The sequence below is a fragment of the Puma concolor genome, chromosome B3 (genome assembly GCF_028749965.1).
Source record: "Puma concolor isolate L17-30 chromosome B3, mPumCon1.1.hap2, whole genome shotgun sequence".
NCBI lineage: Eukaryota > Metazoa > Chordata > Mammalia > Carnivora > Felidae > Puma > Puma concolor.
Genome location: NC_141672.1, coordinates 14,179,535 through 14,201,169, shown reverse-complemented (window position 1 = coordinate 14,201,169; position 21,635 = coordinate 14,179,535). Strand labels below are relative to the sequence as shown.

At 41.9% G+C, this 21,635-nt stretch overlaps 1 protein-coding gene across 14 annotated transcripts in view; it reads right to left on the bottom strand.

Moving 5' to 3' along the window:
- Positions 1-3,650: 3,650 nt before the first annotated feature.
- RPS6KA5 (ribosomal protein S6 kinase A5) overlaps positions 3,651-21,635 on the bottom strand; it is a 181,163-nt gene continuing 163,178 nt past the window's right edge. For 8 of the 14 annotated variants that reach the window (XM_086709002.1, XM_086709005.1, XM_025918557.2 and 5 more), the window contains 4 exons: positions 20,792-20,983; positions 13,116-13,275; positions 11,147-11,310; positions 7,786-9,624 (listed from right to left, as the gene is read on the bottom strand). In XM_086709002.1, the coding sequence (XP_086565128.1) occupies positions 9,385-9,624; positions 11,147-11,310; positions 13,116-13,275; positions 20,792-20,983 (756 nt within the window). In that variant the 3' untranslated portion in view covers positions 7,786-9,384. Of the gene's footprint in view, positions 4,432-5,322; positions 5,567-7,785; positions 9,625-11,146; positions 11,311-13,115; positions 13,276-20,791; positions 20,984-21,635 lie in introns of those variants that run through there. The other 6 variants (XR_015252076.1, XR_015252077.1, XM_086709003.1 and 3 more) reach the window with 6 other exon arrangements.

Here is a 21,635-nt window from a genome sequence, read left to right as displayed (position 1 = left end):
AATTTAAAAAACAGAGAGTAACTGAAATGATTAGGCTTTAAAACAATTGTCGAGGATACAGATATTTTCACCATATACCGTGGAGTTAAGGGAGACAATTGACCTCTGACCACTTGGATGGCAAAGCCAGGAGTGACGTGACTTGCAGATATCTCGATGGCACTATGTTTGGGAGTAAGACAACTGCTCCAAATGATTTCATGAATGAATAAAGTAATATTTCAGCCAACCGCATATATGAACCAGCTTCTGAGAGAGAAAGGTAACATTGGTAAGGCAAGAGAGAGTGGAGAAAAATATTCACCAAAGAAAAATGTATGCAACACAAGAGCCTGGTGGCCCCATTAGGACAATGAAGCCAAAAGCAAGAGATAAACCTTTAGAGCGGAGATCAACGTGATGATAAGCTGAACAAGACCATCGTCAAAACACACAGCATTTTGGTATCTACCCAAACGTTACCCAAAACTGGGAGGTGTCCCCTGGTAGGCTGCAGTTTGGGGGTTCTCTGCAGGCAACACACTCTGTCCCTCAGAACTTAATTTCTCTTTTTAGCGAAGACTCTCCAGCTATAGTATTAATTATGCTTCAAACAGGCTTGTTGCCACTTAAACAACAGTGGAGATGGCTTTGTCGGAAGAACAAGGTGTTAGCACTGACCACATCAACATGACTCCATCTTCTCTGGCTGATCGTGAGTGTGTGCGTGCGTGTGTGTGATTTTTTAAAAATTAGGGTAACGTTCACATAACACAAAATTTCCCATCTAAAGCATACAGGTCAGCGGTTTGTACAACCATTACCCTATTGAATTCTGAATGTTTTAATCACCCCCAAACCTCATCACCTACATGCATTAGCAGTCGCTCCCCATTTCTGTCTCCCCTCATCCTCTGGAAATCTCTAATCTACTTTCTATCTTGATGGATAGGCCTGTTATGGACATTTCATATACAGGAGCTAACACAATAAGTGGCTTTTTGTGTTTGGCTTCGTCTACTTTATTTTTTTATTATTTAAGAAAATTTTTAAATGTTAATTTTTGAGAGAGAGAGGGAGACAGGGTGTGAGCAGAGGAGAGGCAGAGAGAGAGAGAGAGAGGGAGAGGGAGACACGGATTATGAAGCAGGCTCCAGGCTCCGAGTGTCAGCACAGAGCCTGATGCGGGGCTTGAACCCACGAGCAGCGAGATCATGACCTGGGCCGACGTCAGATGCTCGACTGACTGAGCCAACCGGCGCCCCTGGCTTTGTCTATTTTAACTGGCAGTTCGTAAACCATTCCAAAAGGGTTGTAATTCCCAGGGCACCACATCACAGGTGTTCAAGATTCTCGGTCTGTCCTCATGGGTGTATCTACAGAGCTACTATGCATGATGTTCTAGTTCCTGGACTGCCTTTTGATCGCATGCAAATGGATTACAATCGGAACTACAAATTACCATTCCCCAGAATATGTGAAGTTTCTAAAGTGGGAAAGAATAACAAAAAACAGGACTAAAATTCTTGATTTGATCACAATATCTTAACAGTAACATATGCTCAGGTTATGTTTTTTCTCTTGGTACCAGTGACATTTAAGCTATTCTGGAAGACTGGGAAAAGCAAGCCATATCTTTTACTATTTTCAGTATTTTTTTTAGCACTTAATAAGTGCTTTGTAGCATGTGCAATGTTTGGTAAAATCCGAAGTTAAAATGAGAAACCACAAGTGGGCTGACTGGATCACATATGGACACTCACGGAAGGATTCGCTTTCAGAGCTATGTTTGTTCTCCCTGAACGAGCTCCTGGAGTTTTAACTAGAATTGTCACTTACTTCTGCTCCAAAGTAAGTCTCTCAAGTGTTTGTCTTGTCCCTATGATGTAGAAACTCGCAGATAGGGAGGTAGGCATAATGCCTTAGCTTTTCAAAAGATTAACCCACTGTGAAGTGGGTTAATCTCTGCAGAATTTTTTAAAAGCCTAAAAATATTTTTATAAACTCGGAAGGCGTTGTCATCCTAAGGGCCTTGAGCTCAGTCTGTCTCTCATTCACCCACACACAAGAAAAAGTCTTGAAATAGTACAACACAGAAACCCTTTGGGAGCAGTCCTTCTAGGAAATGAGAGGCTCTAACTCCCAAAGTGGCCGAAATCTTATTTCCTGCTGTATTACCCATGTCGAGAACAGTACCTGGCCTGAGCAGGAGCCCAAAAAGACGTGTGTGAAGGAACAAATGAATAAACTGGGTTTCCTCCTATGTGAACCCATGACAACCAAGTTATCATTGCAAGAAGCCACTGTGGGGAAAATGACTTTGGTGACTGAAAATGATTACCATCAGATTTCTGCTCTGGGCCACAACAGAGTAGCTTGTGTGTTTATTCCAGGAATGCAACATTTGAAAATCAATTACTGTAATTAATCACTAGATGAGAACGAAAGAGAAAAACCACATGGTCATCTCAGAAGAGGTAGAACAAGGGTTTAATTAAAACTCTCAGAAAACTAGGAGAAAAAAACCCCTTAATTTGGCAAGTGGTATCTATTAAAAAATTTACAGCAAACATCATATTGAATGGTAAAATACTGAGTTCTTATTTTGAGTTTAGGAACTAGCCAAAGAGGTCCACTGTCACCATTCTATTCAAGATTTTGCCAGAAGTCTAGTCAGCTCAGTAAGGGAAAAAAAGAAAAATTGGAAACGGAGAAGTGAAACTATCATTATTTTTAGGAGATATGAGTGTATACATGAAGAAATACAAAAGAATCTAGAGAATTAGTATAATTAAAGTGAAGTTAGTAAGGTTGAGAGATGCAAAGGCAGTATAGAAAATAATTATATTTCTACATACTAATGAACAATAATTAGATAATAACATATAAACATCAAAAATCTAAAGATAAATCTAACCTCCACATGTAAATCTTAAAACCTTGTTGAGACAAAGTAAAGATGATCTAATTAAATAGAGAGATATACCATGTCTATGGATTACAAAACTCAAAATTGAGAAAATATAAATTCTCCTGAAATTGATCCCTATAACTTAATGCCATACCAATTAAACCCTAATAGGTAACCTCCCCAAGGAAAACAACAACCTGTTTCTAAAATGTGTATGGAAGGGGTGCCTGGGTGACTCAGTCAGTTGAGCGTCCGACTTTAGCTGAGGTCATGATCTCACGGTCTGTGAGTTCGAGCCCCGCATCAGGCTCTGTGCTGACGGCTCAGAGCCTGGAGCCTGTTTCAGATTCTGTGTCTCCCTCTCTCTCTCTGCCCCTCCCCTGCTCATACTCTGTCTCTCTCTCTCTCTCTGTCAAAAATAAATAAACATAAAAAAAATAAAAACAAATGTATATGGAAATGCAAAGCGTTAAAAATAGCCGAGACTATCCGGAAGAATATCAAAGTTAGAGATCTTACATTACCAGATGGGAAGACTATAAAAATTACAACTGCAATGCACTGAGATTTTCAAGACCCTGTACTAGGTCAAGTGAACACTCATGGAAAAAGTAAACTTTGTAGTATCTCACACCATGCACAAATACCAGTGCTAGATGGATCACAGATCTAATGTGAATGATAAAATAAAGCTTTTAGAAGAATAAGAATCTTGGGGTAAAGATTTATGAAACAGGACACAAAAATCACTAACCATAAAAAACGGGTATACTGCACTTCACAAAAATTAGAACTTTCTGGTCATCAAAGGACATCGATTGGAAAGTGAAAAAGCAAACCAAAGAGAAGAGATTTATAACAACACATCAGACAAAAACTTCATACCAATAAAATATAAAGAGCCCCTGCCAACCAATAGGAAAAAGACAGACAAGCGAATAACTATAACTTGTTAAGTGACTTGAGTAGGTGCTCAACAAGTGAGAATGTCCAAATGGCTAATAAAGATATAAAAGGGTGCTCTACTTGTCGCTGCTTCTCAGGGAAATGCAAATTAAAACTACAACAGAATCCACACTTGCCAGAATGCCTAAAACCACAAGGAAAGACAATTTCGCCAGAATGGCTACAACCACAAGGAAATACAACTTCGCCACTCACACGTTGCTGGTGGGAGTGTAAATCGGTGCGACAGCTGTTGGAAACTATTTGGCAACATCTTTAAGCTAAATATGCATCCATCCTATGATTCAGTAAGTTTCATCCTTATGTATAAACCCAAGGGAATGAATGTACATATCCACCACAAGTTACGCACAGGAATGTTCGTGACAGCTTTAGGCAGAAAAGCTAAAAATTATGAACCCAAATGTCTATCAACATTAGAATGGATAAATAAATGGGGATATACTCATCTGATGGAATAATACACAGCAATGAAAAAGAGCCACTATTGTTATGGCTGCATGCACCGACGTAGTTGAATTTCACAGATACGATGATCATCAAACCCAACCAGACACAAGGGCAGGCAAACAAGTCTACGGGAGACCGAAGCCGGAAGAACAGTAGTTAAGTTTGAGTATGGAGTGGGAGCCTTATCTTGATTGAGGTGATGGTTATGAGGGTACATACATAAGTTAACGTTCACGGAGCTGTCCACTTAAGATCTGTGCACTTTATATGCTATACTGCATTAAAATTAGAAAAAAAATTGTTTATTTATTTTTGAGAGACAGAGAGAGAGAGAGAGAGAGAGACAGACAGAGTGTGAGCAGGGGAGGAGCAGACAGAGAGAGAGAGAGAGAGAGTCACAGAATCCCAACCAGGCTCCAGGCTTGGAGTCGTCAACACAGAGCCCAAGGCAGGGCTCGAACTCACGAACTGTGAGATCACGACCTGAGCCAAAGTCGGACACTTAACCGAGTGAATCACCCAGGCGCCCCTAAAATTTTTAAAGAATATGATCGCTACCTACATGTACCCTTAGTGCTCCATTTGGACTGGTCTCTTTGGCCACGGAACGTCAATGGTCTCCACGGCAGAAAGCAGTAGGAGCAGTTGGAGAGGGAACAGGGAAGGAGAGGAGAAAGCAATCACATGGGCCTCCTAGCAAAAAATAACCATCTTACAAAGCCTGTATAGACATGCTAAATAAGTTCACCTACCGACCCAGTAGATACAATGATTAAAAGAGATTTACACACATGGCTACTGAAATGGCCTTTTTGTAAAGTCACCCTCTGTCCATGTTCATAGCAATTGTTTGTACCTCCGAGATGTAAAGCTGCTCATTTTCCCACAGGGCCAGGATTTCCCTTTTCCTACAGCCCTTTCATCCCCAAATGTTCCCTTCTCTGCCCCCGTCAAGGATTTCTCTGATGTTAATTACAATCCATAAACATTAGTCAACACATGGGTGTGTTAAGAAGGGGGGAGTAAAGTATCAGTGTAGGGAAACACTCACGTGTGCGGTTGTACCTTTGGAAAGCAAGAGAAAGTACAGTCGCTGCAGTCCGTGAAGACACCACAGATGGCCATGGGCGGAATGGCATTCGTCTGAATTGTGTGACACCACTGTCCCCCTTAATCGTTCACACAGAAGAACAACAATGTTTCTCATCTTTTTATATCCCACTTACTTTCTAGGAAGACGAATTCTTCTCTTTATGAAGACTGTGGAAGAATTTACATAATTACGTGGATTACTGTAGCTTATTTTCGGCAAGTTTTCAATTCCACACCCAAGGATGCATACATACCCCTTGAGACAGAAGTACACCTGCTATCCGTTAAAACGCCAGTCTTTCAAAAATTTTTCTAAGTATGTTCGAATGTGCCTTCCTCTTCTTCTTTTTAAAAATTCATGCGGTAAAGTTCTTAGGGATATTTTTCAAAACTTCAGTACTAAAGCGTTACCTTTACATGTAATGTGGCACCCTCTGTATTTCCCTTCTTACTCATCAGGAGAATGAGAATTATTGTACACTTAATCTCTCCTTTTACCGGTGTTTATAACTTCAGCAAATAGGCTAGCACTACAGCGCCTAAAATAAACTGTTATGAATGATCTAAGGTCTACACAACCAGAAGGTCTTTCATGAGGATAATTGTCACATATATTTCAACACGACAGTGCACATTTTGCGTGACCAGCCCCATAGAAAGTCAAAAATAAAACCGTCGTTAAGAATGTCATGTTCGTCAACCTTCCTGGATTTTAAACAAAGGAAACAAGAGAAACAACGATTTCCCCATCTACCTACAAGCAGGAAAACAAAGCTATAGCATTGGGTTCATATTTAACTTACATTTCCTTGTCTTTTTTTATTTAAAAAAAACTTTTTTTTTTTTTTTAACGTTTATTTATTTTTGAGACAGAGAGAGACATAGCATGAACGGGGGAGGGTCAGAGAGAGAGGGAGACACAGAATCTGAAGCAGGCTCCAGGCTCTGAGCTGTCAGCACAGAGCCCTATGTGGGGCTCGAACCCATAAAACCTGGTATCATGACCTGAGCCGAAGTTGGACGCTTAACTGGCTGAGCCATCCAGGTGCCCCAAACTTACATTTTAAATGTAGCCCTTTACATAGTTTTTTTAAGAAATCAGTAGCAATATAAAAAAATGAAAAAGCAGCTTTTCACAGGTAAATGAATCTGCAACTCTAACACAAACAAGCATGTTTGAAATGAACTCAGGAGGCTTGATTTTTTGTTCCAGTGGCTCGTTGACTTATTATTTTATAGAGGTTTGGAAGAATTAATGAATTTCAAAATAGCTAATTTAACTCAGTCAGCCACAGGATCTGGCATAGTAGTTAGAAGAAATGGGTCTTTTAAAATTTATTTCCTCTACTACTTTCCTTTTCTTATTCTTGCCTCTCCATTAGCCATATACAGTTACAAAATATTTGAATCAGGGTCTATGATGGTATGAAAACGACATGCAATAAAATCAATAAGGGAAAAAGGAAGGGGTGATTTCGCCTTATCTCCAAAATTAATATTATAAAGAGAAATTAATGTATTTATATATTGGGGGCTTTTTTGGATCTACTTCTACTCTACTCCTAATACTAAGAAAGAGTTCATATGAAGTATTTTCATATAAAATATTTCTTAGTTTACTTCTGATGTGACTAAGTGAAAGTGTTGTGAATTTTAGAATACAAGTCACTGGGCGGTGACGGTTTGCACACAGTGTAACCACTGCAAACTTAGCATCAGAGGCTGTCTTTCTGGAATTCATAAGTAGGGTGGGGATGAAGGTATTTGACATGGGGCACCACCCCGAGTGCTTTCAGGTCTTTTCAAAAGCCCATTCTAGATTATTCAGAGACCCTCATTGCGATGGATCAGCTGCTCCTTCCTTTCTCTTCTTACTCTGCCTTTTTACCCATTTCATTTTCTGTCAAGTCCTTCTGAAGAAGAGGCAATGAAAATAAACGAAAATGAAACCCCTCAATTTCAACATCCAGGAGTCAATGGCATCTTCAATCATTACACTGACCATTTTTCTGGATCGTTTTCCATTAGCAACAAAGTCTGTTTAGTTTATACTCTGCAAGTAGTATTTTCTACTAGGATGCACAGTTAAAAAAAAAATGACCTGAAGAGCTAACTTGGACATTTCCAAATCTATTTAACATAACTATAGATACAAACGGACATTTTCTTGGTTATTATAATTCTGTGCCTGAGGAAATCACATTTTGTGAATTAGCTATATGGTGGTAATAATTCATGTAAGATGTCCCATCATTACCAGGAATGACTGAAAGCTAGGAGCACAAAAGTTTCATTGACTCGTGAGAATTATATAGCCATTTGGGCCGCTAAAAAGTCTAAAAAGTCATTTCCAATAACCTTCACGGACAAAAATGTGAACAGAGTGATACAGTATTTTGAAAATATTTTAATATTTGCCATTTTTTGCCTGTGCTATTAATATGTACATTGATTTAGTAATAAATATACTACTATTACATAGAGTGCAATATTTTTAGTATTCGTAACTGTTTGAAATTAATGCTGCTATTATCTCAAGAAAGGAATAAATAAATATCATGCCCAAATTCCAAACCAATGCTCAAGAGATTATCACTAACAAAAATTATAAAATAAACATGTTGGGCATTATCTTTTTAAGCATGATTCTTGTAAACACAGCCAAGATCACTTTTCTCAGTCCTGACATTTCCCGTGATGGCTTTAAAAGAAGATACAACGTACAAATCCTACCTTTTTTTTTTTCTTTTTGCATAGGGAATGAATTCATTGTATTTGAAAAGGAAGCAATCTTTTGGTGAAAGGTCTCCATCACATAGTACTTGCTTTCTGTAGGAATTCAGAACTTTGGAGCAACAAAAGGGCTCTGCGGAAGTTTATAAAATATGCTCTCTGCATTTAAAATTTAACAGAAAAATTTCAAGACAAGTCAGAGTCATGATTCTAAAATAGTATGTACATAATATCCGACTCCGGGAGGGCATGCCTCGCTGCAGCACAACGCAGTACACAGATGTGAAGCACAGTGTTTCATAGAATTTTCCTTTAGATTTTCTTCGCATCGGTGCCTAAGTGGATCCTGATTATGCCCATTCCGCTTGTCGCAGACAAGGTAGAAGGGGGACGTGAGGACAAATTTAAAGCGGATGATGGAAAAACGGGCAAAAATGCAGCACATGTGCTTTAAACGGTGCACTTTATAAAATAGTTTGCTTTATCCATAGTCTTTTACAAAGTGCAGTATTACTTAAAACAGAGACGTGTACCTCAATATTCGGCAATAACCATTAAAACAACCTGCCAGGAAAGAGCAGTGCGAAATTAAAACCGTACGTAGCTTAGCATGCATGTCAGACGGGTCCCCAATACAGAGTATGGGACCTTACGTTCCTGTATCTTTTTTTTTTTTCTTTTACTTTTTAGAAAAGGACTCATAACAACAGGTTACCATCGTAGGCAACCATAAAACAAAGACAATAAGTTAAAACCCTCTCTCAGGAAATGAGCGAACGCCACGCATCAAATTCACTACACAATCTCTGCACTGCTCCGCGGGGGCCCATCTCTTAAAAGGCCACACGGTCCCCGAGGCAAAGCAAAAGGCATCATCATCACCGTACGTGTGACTCCTGCGGGCGGACGTCTGGAACACCCGAGACTCGTTTTGTAAGCAGCTCGAACCTGACCCGCCCCTAAGTAGGTTTACAGACACCCCTGCTCTTTCAGGAACAGTCCTGTTGGCGTCACGCCAGGTCACTCAACAGTAAAACGTGTGCTCTGTTCACAGTAACATTCTCCGTGCAGTGCTTTTTGGACACGGGCAACCAGTTGGGTTTGCCTGAAAACAACTCCCTAAGAGGCAGGTTCCGCGAAGACCAACGGGGCACGTTTTTAAAAGCGCACGACGTCACCTCAGGCACAGGCTGAGGGCACGCGGGTGCGATGGGTCGTCGGCGGCGACAGTCCTGCCCTCCGCCCGCCCGCGCTCAGTCCGAGAAGTGGGAGAGGGTGTCCGGGTTGCTGCCGTCGGCGGGGTGGCCGGGCTGCAGTGTCTTCGTCGGGGTGGTCTTCCCGTGGGACTGGGAGGAGGACGAGTGGGAGCTTTCGCTCGAGCTGCTGCGCGTCTCTGTGCTGGTGCTGGTTTTCTTCATTTTCCTTCTCTTGGCCAGAGGGGCCTTATCGACATTCTGCAGGCAAAACCCCTCTCTCTTGTATTTGTTAAAGGCCTAGGGGAGAAAGAGAGGGAGCCTCTGTGAAGGCAAAGGGGCTGACGCTTTCCGGCACGTCTGACTTCTAGAAGAAGACAACTTTCGGTTGGCAACCACGGCTCCAAGTTGTTTTGGGAACAAAGTCCTTAAAACCGGTACTTGCCAACCTCCTGGCAGGACGCACAAGCTCAGGGGAAGAGTCCCCAGGGCTCCGCGTAAATCAAACCAGCCAGGCTGCTCAGGAGTCCTGATTCTTCCTCAATCTTTTGACGAGGTCAGCGCTACCTCTCAGTAAAAAACACTAACCACCCCCCCTCCAACCCCCATTACTTTTACTGGTCCTGCGTCTGAGATTTAAATCCAACCACAGGGGCGCCTGGGTGGCTCAGGTGGTTAAGCATCGGCTTAGGTCATGATCTTACGGTTGGTGGGTCCGAGCCCCGCATGGGGCTCTGTACTGACAGTGATGAGCCTGCTTGGGATTCTCTCTCATTCTCTCTCTCTCTCTCCCCCTCCCATGTCTGTCTCTCTCTCTCTCAAAATAGATAAATAAATAAACTTATAAGAATAAAATAAAATAGAATAGAATAAAATAAAATAAAATAAAATAAAATAAAATAAAATAAAATAAAATAAATTCTGACCACAAAACCCCAATACAGAGCAGACCTGATCCATTACGGGCCCCTGCTCTCCACTTCCAAGTCGGGGTAATCCGGGTGGATCTTGGACACTTCATCTACACAGAAAGGCTCGGCGACACATGCCTCGGCCTGGTTACTCCTCCCAGCAGCCTGTCCCTACTTTTCTTGGTCTCCAGCTTGGGTGTCACTGGGGCTACTACTGATCACTTTGCCTCAAATACCACCGGGAAGATGGGCGACCATCTGCTACAACCTTCGCAGTCACTCCCTGCGCACCTCAATGGTATCCTCGTTCGTTAATTTTTGATCCACGTCTGCCGCTGAAGAAGAAACTGTCCTTTTTCCTCTCTCAAGATGATCCCTTCAGAGGTAATTGTACTTCTCCGGAACTCACCTATTCCTTATGCGATTATCTTAAAGCATTAGCAGCTGCTTGGTACAAATGCGTGTACTCTGACGACACGTCCCCCGCAGCCTCGAGGATATGTGATGTGTCAATGGTTGTTAAGTGAACAGACTTTCACATGTGCCTTCGCTCCTAATATTTATTTATGGCTTTCAAAGAAAATGATTCAGCTTATTTGAGAGAGAAAAATTCCAATATGAAGCCTATTGTTTTCATGATCTCCCGAAAACTTTGCACTACTCAAATGTCACACGACTGCCCCATCTCACAAGCTCATTCTAAATGTCATATGAGTGCTTGTGGGTCAGCAGTGACTCTGATGCCCCACACACTTTGTGTTAATCCATGTGTTTATATCACGAAGGGATTTATAAGAACATACCTAAACTTAAAAAAAAAACAACCGCATTATTTTCAATGCACCACTAAGCATGTGTCTCTGAGGTCATGATTCAAACCCGCCCTATGTGTGCAGAGCCCAGGGCCTTACGTGGAAGGTGGCTTTCACACAGGTTTGCACAGCAGCCCCTGAAGATCCTAGAATGTCTGGAGTCATCAGAGGATTTGAGGACAGCTGACTGCCATCTTGAAGCCATTCATTGTGTCTCAAGCCTGACATTTTAAGCCTTTTATTTGGATCGACTGTGAGAAGTCCTATGGGAATAATTGAGATATTTTTATTTTATGATTTGTTGCTTCAGACATAAATCTCAATGAGGTTCACATGACACAATGGTTTCTATAAGGCTTCAAACTCCTACTAAGGTAATTACATTTTCATATACATTTAAATCTCCTAGTAAATGCTGGGTGCTAATTGATGATAAGGCCTACAATAGCCTATGTCTGCTGTAAGCTAACTGGCTTCTTGATCAGGAGAAAATTAGCACCCAACATAAAGACGCCCACTGGCGAATGGGAAGCTCCAAGGGAACAAAGAGCACCTAGATGTACTTCATTTGTGTACAAGCAATTCTTTTTTTAATGTTTATTTATTTATTTTGAGAGAGAGGGAGCGTGCACGTGTGCGCTCATGAAGGGGGGAGGGGCAAAAAGAGAGGAAGAGAGAGAATCCCAAGCAGGTTCTGCACTGTCAGCTCAGAGCCTGACGTGGGGCTCCATGGCGTGAACTGTGAGATCATGACCTGAGCCCAAATCAAGAGTCGGACGCTTCACTGGCTGAGCCGCCCAGGCGCCCCTTGTGTACAAACATCTTGTACAAGTCAGTAAGTGCCGTAAGGCAGGGGAGATATGGAGATGGAGACACAAAGAGGAGCTCTGAGTTGATGTACAGACAAAATCAACTAGGACAGCATCAGGCGACGAGCGCAATAGCAAAATCCCCAGGCACAGTGTGTTGGCCGCCCAAGGGAAGGGCTCTGACCAGAGAGTGGGAGCACCCCGGAAGGCTTCCAGAAGATGAGTCCTGGGGGGATGGGTACAGGTGGGCTCAACGAAGAGGGATGCTCCAGGAATTACAAAGCGCCAGAGTAAAGTCACACAGGAATCTGAGGGCCGGCACATTTGAAGAATTCAAAGGCAGAGTAATGGTAACAGGAAGCATAGGCAGGCGGGGCCAGGTCACCAAGGACTTTGAATCTCAAATGCTCCCATATAGGAGTCTGACCTGAAGCTAACAGGGACTCTCTGAAGGATTTTTAACAGAAGAGAGGCATGAGCACGTCTGGATACGAGGAAGGTCGCTCTGCTGGTCGATAACGGACAGGTAAAGTCAGAGGAAGTGAGACAGGCTGAAAGGATGGCGTGGGGTCTCAGGAGAGGAAGGATGGCAAGACCGGAGGGCGGCCATGTGAACCGCAGGAGGTGGTGAGGAGAGACACTGAACCTGCAGCACTGAGTGGCTGCGAAAGGTAAGGAAGGTGCGGGACGTACGGTGATGTCCAGGTTTCTGTCTTGGTAATTTGGCTGCTTGGCAGTGCAAGAGGGGGACGGGAAGAGGCATATTTGGGGGGAAAGGACAGTAAAATAGTGTCAGTTCATTTTGGAGGTGTTAGATTGAGACACTGCGGACCCTGTGCATGTGGGTAAGACTACTAAGGGACAGAGTTCTGATAAGAAAAAAAATAAGGCCGGGGCGCCTGGCTGGCTCAGTCAGTTAAGTGCTGGACTTCTGCCCAGGTCATGATCTCGTGGTTCGTGAGTTCTGGCCCTAAGTCCGGCTCTGTAGTGACAGCTCAGAACCTGGAGCTCAGAACCTGCTTCGGATTCTGGTGTCTCCCTCTTTCGCTGCCCCTCCCTGGCTCACGCTCTGTCTCTCTCTCAAAAATAAATATTTTAAAAAATTAAAAAAAAAAAAGGTTCAGTAGACTAACCTGGAAACCTTTTAGAACACATGTAAGCTCTATGAGTAATTAACAAATAAATATATGCACAACGAGTATGATTCCACTTTAACCACTACACATCATACAAAATGTGAAATTGCATCAGATTCTTACCTTGGATCAAATCTTTAGCTTCTTGGGATACATTCTTCCAGGCTTCTCCTTCAAAGGAGAAGTCTCCCTTTTTAATTTTCTTCATGATCTCCACTGCACTGGTACATGTCAAACTTTTGTCGTGAGATTGGAATGGGACTTGCCCTGACAACATTGTATACTATCAAGAAAAAAAGGGAACAGAACAGAATGTCTGACAAAGTCATTGTCAAAGCCACTCCAGTAATCTCACTACTAACTTCATCAGCATAGTTTACCAAATACAATAACTAGCCTTACTGGATTTAGAAGATTATGTAGATTTCTATCACTGAAGCAACAAACACATTTCAAAGCCTTGTAAATAAAGTGAGCCGGCTTATCATGATACCAAGATTTAAAGAGCAAGAAAAACAAAACAAGGATAATCTGGCTGCTTCTGAAAAAATAGTATTCGTGTTAACAGAGAATTGAGAGGGAGCAGAATGCCTCAACAGCTATTTTTTAATGCAATTGTTTTTAGTTTATGCATTTATTTTGAGAGAAAGAGAGAGAGAGAGAGAATAAGCAGAGGAGGGCAGAAAGAGAGGCAGAGAGAGATCCCAAGCAGGCTCTATGCTCAGTGCTGAGCCCAAAGCAGGGCTCGATCTCATGACTGTGAGAGCATGACTTCATGACCCTTAACCTACTGAATCACCCAGGTACCCCAATAGCTATTTTTTTCTTCAATTCCACACATCTTTTCCCTAGGACATTTTCTTTCTTTCTTTCTTTCTCTCTTTCTTTCTTTCTTTCTTTCTTTCTTTCTTTCTTTCTTTCTTTTCTTTCTTTCTTTCTTCACTTTTAATGTTTTTATTTATTTTTGAGAGAGAGAGAGAGAGAGAGAGAGAGAGAGAGAGAGTCAATGGGGGAGGGGCAGAGACAAAGGGGAAACACAGAATCTGAAGCAGGCTCCAGGCTCTGAGCTGTCAGCACAGAACTCAACGAGGGGCTCAAACTCATGCTGTGAGATCATGACCTGAGCCAAAGTCAGATGCTTAACTTACTGAGCCACCCAGGTGCCCCGGAAGATCCTTGTTCTAAGGAGGGAAATGCTAGGACACCTGAAGAACAATGCCAGAACAATCTAAGAAAACCAGAAACCTCCCTAAATCTTCTTTCCTTCATCCTTCCTGCACACCGGCAACATTCACACAGCCGACATCTTTTCCCGAAGTTTCCCTCTTCAGACTCCTACACTGGCTTCCCGACATTCACCGGGCACCTTTCAAGCTCCAGCCTCGTCTTCCCTCCTGGGCTCAGCCTCTGCAGTAGCTGTATTCCCACCCCCTATTCTGCACCGACAGTTCCTAGGCCTCCTGGACTGCGCACAAGCTACTCGGTCCCCTCAGAAGGCCATTTTCTTTTCTGAGCTGGCAGAGGCCCACCCACCCTTCGGTGTAACTTTCCAGGATGTGTAACGAGGGCCTCCGCCATCTGTCATAGTTACTCCCGAGAGAAGATAGGCGGTAGGAGGGGAAAATGAGCTTTAGCGTCAGACAGACCTGGTTTCCAACAACTGCTTTTTTGCTTACTAGCTTCTGTTTTCTAGCTTTTTAGTTTACTAGCTTGGGTATGTTAGTTAACCTCTCTTAGACTTTTTCTTCATCTACACAACAAATGTAACAGGATCACACAACCCATTGCACGTGATAACAGCGGGAGCCTGCTCACTAATATACCAGGCTTCACTCCGTTCTTCCTCCTCTTTCTCTGGCTGGAAGGCAGCAGGGACCCCATTTTCTCAATGGAAGGTGGGGAATCAGAACAGTGAGTCAGGCGACTTTACAGCCCCTTCCTAAAGGTCTGCTTTCTAGATCACTGGAGGCTCCAACACTTCAGCATGGATTCCCCAGAGAGCAGAGTCTAAAGCAGAAGTGAAGACACAATTACATTCCTGAGCGGGAAGAATTGAGAACAGGGAACAGTGTACACACCAAAGGAACTGCAGGGATCAGCTGCCATGCTGAATGCGGTACAAGTCAATATGGTGCTGGCATCGATAAGCACCTATTGATCTGGTCAACAGATCGTTCTTGATCTCTATCAATAGGAAGGATCAAAGCAGTAGGTCTTCACATACCAAGGATAGCATTCACTGTCTTGCCCAAGAGCTGTGTGACCTCTCCTGCTCTGTTATAATATAGTCTGTTAGGACCTTGATCATCTCGACATTCTCAAGAATCCCATGCTGGCTCTCTATACTGATGTCTTCATTAAGTGAGACCTGGTGAGCAGGAACTAGCAGGTATCCCAAATGCCTTATAAGCACACAAATGTCAAAGGGACGGAGATGAACTCCATAAACGTTCAGGGGACTATCACATTGGTAAAGACTTTAGAGCTCCAATGGTTAGGGGCATAGAGACATTTCCCCTGAAAGATAAATTGCTGTACCTTGTCCCACTAAGAAAGAGGTGCAGGACTCAGTGGGCTTCCTTGGATTTTGGCGACAGCGTACATTGCACTTGAGAATCCTGCTCCAATCCATTTATCAAGTGACCTGGAAGGCTACCAGTTCCAAGTGGGGCCCAGAGGCAAGAGGGCTCTGCGGCAGGTCCTAGCTGAAACACAAGCCGTCCTGCTACCTAGGCCATAGGATTTGGTTGACTCGACTGTGTTAGAGGTATCTGCGAAAGGGAAGAATGCTGTGTGGAGTCTCTGGCAACTGCAACAGAGGAGTTGTAGAGCAGACCTGAAGGATTCTGTGTGGGGTCATGCCTTCCATGGCAGAGAACTACTCTCTGAAAAGCATCTCCTGGACGCTACTGGTTCCTAGTAGACTATGAATGCCTATAGAAGGGATACCAAAAGCAGTGCATCTTATACTATGATCAGCACTGATTCACAAAGCCCGAGCAGCGATCCAATGTACTGTGGACACAGCACACTTAGAATCAATCCTAGGAAGTCCAGAAGGCATGAGCAAGTTACATTCACAGGTGCGTGCCACCTATCTCTGTTGCACCAGCACTTCTTCCTCAGTTCAAGCCAATGGCCTCATTGAGGAGGGGTTCTCTAGGATTTCCCTCCTCTATGGAGGAAGAAAGGAAATTGAGACTGCTCGATAGGTGGCCTGCTAGAGCGTGAAAAACTCAGTGAAGGCAGCTGCTCAGGACAATACCCCGTGGGGTTGGGGCTCTGTCCCTGAGGATGGTGTTGAACCACTGGCTGATCCATTGGTGCTGGATCCCCCATATCTGATTCTGTGAGTGGAGGATTATGTTTTAAATGGAATTAGCTGTCACCCCACAGGTATGTTAAATGTACCCGTGGGGTAGCATACGATCCTAGCCCATGTAAATACTGTGTGTTATGGACTGAATGTTTGTCTGCCTCCAGAATTAATACGTTGAAGACCCAACCCCCAACGCACCTGTATTTAGAGACAGGGCCTTTATGGGGGTAATTAAAGTTAAATGAGGTCATATGGGCGGGGTCCTGATCCAATAGGATTAGTGTCCTTATAAAAAGAAACACCAGAGAGCTTGCTCATGCTCTCTCTCTAAGCATACACACTGAGGAGAGGCCATGTGAGGATACAGAGAGCAGGTGGCTGTTTACGACTCAAGGACAAAATCCTCACCAGACACCAGCACTACTGGCATCTTGGTATTGGAATTCCCAGCATCCAGTCTGTGAGAAAATATATTTCTGTTGCTTAAGCCACCTAATCAGTGGTATTTTGTTATGGCAGCACCAAGCTAAGACACCGTGTAAGCTCTATTTTAATTAAAGTCCCGTATGTTTGTTTAAAAATTTTTTTTAATATTTATTTTTGAGAGAGAGAGATTGTGTGTGTGTGTGTGTGTGTGTGTGTGTGTGTGTGTGTGAGCAGGGGAGGGGCAGAGAGAGAGGGAGACACAGAATCCAGGCTCCAGGCTCTGAGCTGTCAGCACAGAGCCCGACGTGGGGCTCGAGCCCACAAACCACGAGATCATGACCTGAGTCGACGTCAGATGCTTAACTGACAGAGCCACCCAGGCATCCCAAAGTCCTGTAGGTTTCTGACAGGGATTGCATATCTATGAGGTAGACGGGGGTTGTAATCATGCCATATGATACTACATGATGCAGCTTCCTGGAGTATTTGTTTTACTCAATGGGGGTAATATAAATTATTTTCAAACTATAATAGCTACATTCATGTTTATTAGATACAACATACAAAAAGGCCATAGATTTCCTTTCTTTTTTTTTTTAAGATTTTATTTTGTTATTTTTTTAAAGATCTTATTTTTAAGTAATCTCTACACCCAGTGGGGCTCAAACCCACAATCCTGAGATTAAGAGTCACATGCTCTTCTGACTGAGCCAGCCAGGCACCCCAAGGGCCACAGATTTCTAAGGCAAATCAGGAGACTCCAAATAAACTTTGTGCTTGTTATGGAATAACTGAGGCTTTGTATCTAGATCCTCTGAAGATATGCATTTATTCATGTAGAAAAGTTCACAAAGCACTCTGGGTTGTTTTGTTTTTTTTTTTTCACAGTTTAAGGTGTATACTAACATTCTGCATACGTATTTCATTGTGTATCTCTAAACGGCAAAGATCTTTTAAAAACCACAACAACACCATTATCACATCTAAAAAAAATTAGCAGTAATTCCTTTATATCATTCAGTACCCAATCAATATCCAAATTTCTCCATCTGTGTTATATACGTCATATGTATCTATAATAATTATATCTGGATGACTTAGAGTTTGAACCTAATAAATAGCATTAAAATTAGAATTTGCTTGAATCAGAATTGAAGTAAGTGTAAATATTGTTTCCTAAGTGTCTTTTAATCTGTAGGGTCTCAGGCTCTTTTCTTTTTTCTGGGAGAAACTGGGTTGTTTGTCCTGTAGAATGGCCCATAGTTTGGATATTCTGACCGTACTCCTGTGGCATCATGTAAGCTGTTCTTTGCCCCTTGCTTGTCTTAGAAACTTGACAAGTAGATCTAGAGAGAAGCATGGCTTTCATCCGTGCTGTGACACACAGCTATTTCCATAGATGTGGCATTCGGAAGCTCTAAAACACTTGTCCACATCTCTAAGACTTTTTTGTAAAACTTTAAAAAGCATGATGATTAAAACTGACCTGTATTTAAAGTAAAGGCTCTTTCACAAGGGGTACTTTTATATTATTACTAAAATGGGAAAGCTCCCCTTTATTTAGACTAATTTTTTCGGAGAATGTTAATGAAAATGTAATCAGTTTAAGCCCTTAAACAAAACTCTCAAATCTATAGCAGTTCGTTGTTTATTTTTATTGAAAAAACCTTATTCATAAATATTTTCATTTGAAAATTATAAATGATGAGTTAAAATTGCTGAAATAAAAACCATATAAAGCTTAAAAATAAAAGAGGAACCATCCTGCAGGGACAACTGGTTAGCCACTGTGGGAGAATCGACACCAAAATAAATCCCAGATGGAGTGCAGATTTAAGTATAAAAATAAAATATAATTCTGGAGGGAAATTTGGGAGAATATTTTTATAATCTTGGGTTGGGGTAGGGGTGTGTGACAATCTGACATCAAAACCACATGTCACAGGGGCGCCTGGGTGGCTCAGTCAGTTAAGCGTCCTACTTCGGGCCAGGTCATGATCTTGAGGTCTGTGAGTTCAAGCCCAGCATCGGGCTCTGTGCTGACAGCTCAGAGCCTGGAGCCTGCTTCAGATTCTGTGTCTCCCTCTCTCCCTGCCCCTCCCCTGCTCATGCTCTGTCTCTGTCTCTCTCAAAAATAAATAAACATTAAAAAAAATTTTTAAAAACACGTCATAAAGGAAAAGACTGATGTCTTACTACAGAGAAATAAAAAAATTCTCCATTTAAACCCTGAAACAGAAGTGAAAATCCCATGATACTATAAACAAAGTTTTCAAATGACAAAATCAGAATAAAAACATCTCCACTATCAATGGCAGACAAAGGATTAAAGTCCTTCACAGAGCTTTAAAATGGGCAAAGCTCATAAACAGCAATTCATAAAAAAGAAAATACAAGTGTCCAAATACATGAAAAGATGCTCAAAACTGAATATTCATCAAAGAAATGTATGCAAATTACAACAGTAGAAAATAATTTCAGATTGAAATTGATAGTATCCGATGTATTCACATACAGTCGATGGAACATGATCTGGTAAACCTTCTAGAAGGAATTTGAGGCATAGATGTCAAAATAAAGATGTGCGTGCCCTTCTCGTAGGAGTTTATTCCAGGGAAATGAGACAAATGCAGCCACATCTATTAAAAAATAGTCATTTGTGTAGTTTGTAATTAGTGAAAAACTGGAAAATGCTAACTGCTCATTATAAAGAAAAAGTTAAATGAAGTTTGGAGGCTCAAACTACACGTATAATATAAGCTCATTTGCTAAAAAACCCAAACAGCTGTACACGTAAACAGAAGAAGCAGAAAGCCAGAAAGCACACGTAATATGGTGGCGGCAGGCAGTGGGCTAGAAGAGGGGGAGCTCACGCACATCACCTCCACACAATGTCATGAGTGAGTCTGCTTGTTCCTCTGTTTCTGATCACAGCAGCCCAGGTCATTTTGTGAAAAGCATGTTTACCACGATTACTATAAGTTACCATAAATATTTTCCGCTTTATCCATTAATTTGTTAACTTACCCTAAATCATTGTCTTTCATTACATTTTTAGTCTGAAAATCTCAGAATATATATATGTGTGTATATGTGTACATATATATATATATATATATATATATAAGCTTATATATATGTGTGTGTGTATATATACACATATACATATATATATGTATATATGTATTTATTTATTTATTTTGAGAGAGGGGGCATGCAGGTGTGCATGTGAGAGAGTAGGGGAAGGGCAGAGAGGGAGAGAGAGAACCCTAAGCAGGCTCTGTGCCACCAGGGCAGAGCCAGATATGGGGCTCAAACTCACAAACCGTGAGATCATGACCTGAGCCGAAACTAGGATGCTTAACCAAATGAGCCATCCAAGTGCCCCCTCACGGAATATATTTTGTATTTTTTACTTATTTCATTTATTTTTTATTTTTTTTTAAGTTTTTTTATTTTTTTTATTTTTATTTTTATTTTTTTTCAATATATGAAATTTATTGTGAAATTGGTTTCCATACAACACCCAGTGCTCATCCCCAAAGGTGCCCTCCTCAATACCCATCACCCACCCTCCCCTCCCTCCCACCCCCCATCAACCCTCAGTTTGTTCTCAGTTTTTAAGAGTCTCTTATGCTTTGGCTCTCTCCCACTCTAACCTCTTTTTTTTTTTCCTTCCCCTCCCCCATGGGGAATATATTTTTTAACGTTTTTCTATTAATAAATCACTTTGCTATTTTCATATTATATCTGATATGCATCTTTTGAAAATATACTATTGCGTCTTTAAAAAAAATACTATATAAATTCTTATGCATATAAAACGCAATACCTTAAATATTTCAAAATAAACCAAAATAAAAATTCCTACATTGTCTCCGATGTAAATTTTAAAAAAGGGAAATAGCCTTTGGTCAGACCTTTACTTGGTTGTGCCGAAAAGAAACCAATTTGTCAATATCCCCCGCAACTTTAAGAAAAACAGTAGGAAGAGATAGGTAAGAGGCCATCCAGGAACTGACTAGGTTTAACGGCTCTAATGAAATGAACTCACCAAAATGACGCCCAGGCTCCAGAGGTCACAGGACTCATCGTAGCCATTATGGTTCAAGAGCTCCGGGGCGGCATAGTGCAGGGTGAAGCAGGGTGTCTTGAGAGGCTGGTTATCAGGCGGCTTTAAGCGCGCAAACCCAAAATCGATTACTTTAATTTCCAAATTGTCGTTTTCGTCAGTGAACAATAAATTCTGCAAGATACAAACATGTAAATTAGTCTCCCGTGACAATGTCCTGGGACTTGGTGACACCATGTACATAACATTGTCTATCTCTATGCTGATACGGGATTCAGACACGGAGAGAGGTCTGATGGAGAGGGTCGGGGAGCTGGACGACACTGTACTGTCCTTCTCTGGCTTATGCTTGTTTATATTATTTCAATTTTACAGTGTCTTATGAAACATTTTTCGATTGCACCACGCCTCTTCCTGTGTCAGAGCCTTTGTCTACATTTTTCGGATGGCGTTTGTCCTCTACCCCCTCCACCAACCTCGGTACCGACCAGGCCCACGTGCCCCTACTGCTTGCTTAGAGATACCGCCCTCACCCCCCCACCCCCCCAAACGTGCCACCGCACTGAAGTTAGGACTTTTCTATTTTCTCCTAGCATATTTGCTTTTCCTTTCTGGCACTTAGCATCTCGGCATTATTAGTCCACTGTCTTCTTCCTCATGAGTCCATAATTCCCTAAGGGCGGGGACTATGTGTCCACCTTATTTATGACTCTATTCCCCAAACCTGCTGCACTCATATAGTAGGTGCTTTGGTAAATATCTGCCCACTGAATAAAGTCATAAATAAAATAGCTGTATCCAGTATAGCTTATTAAAGAAGACACGG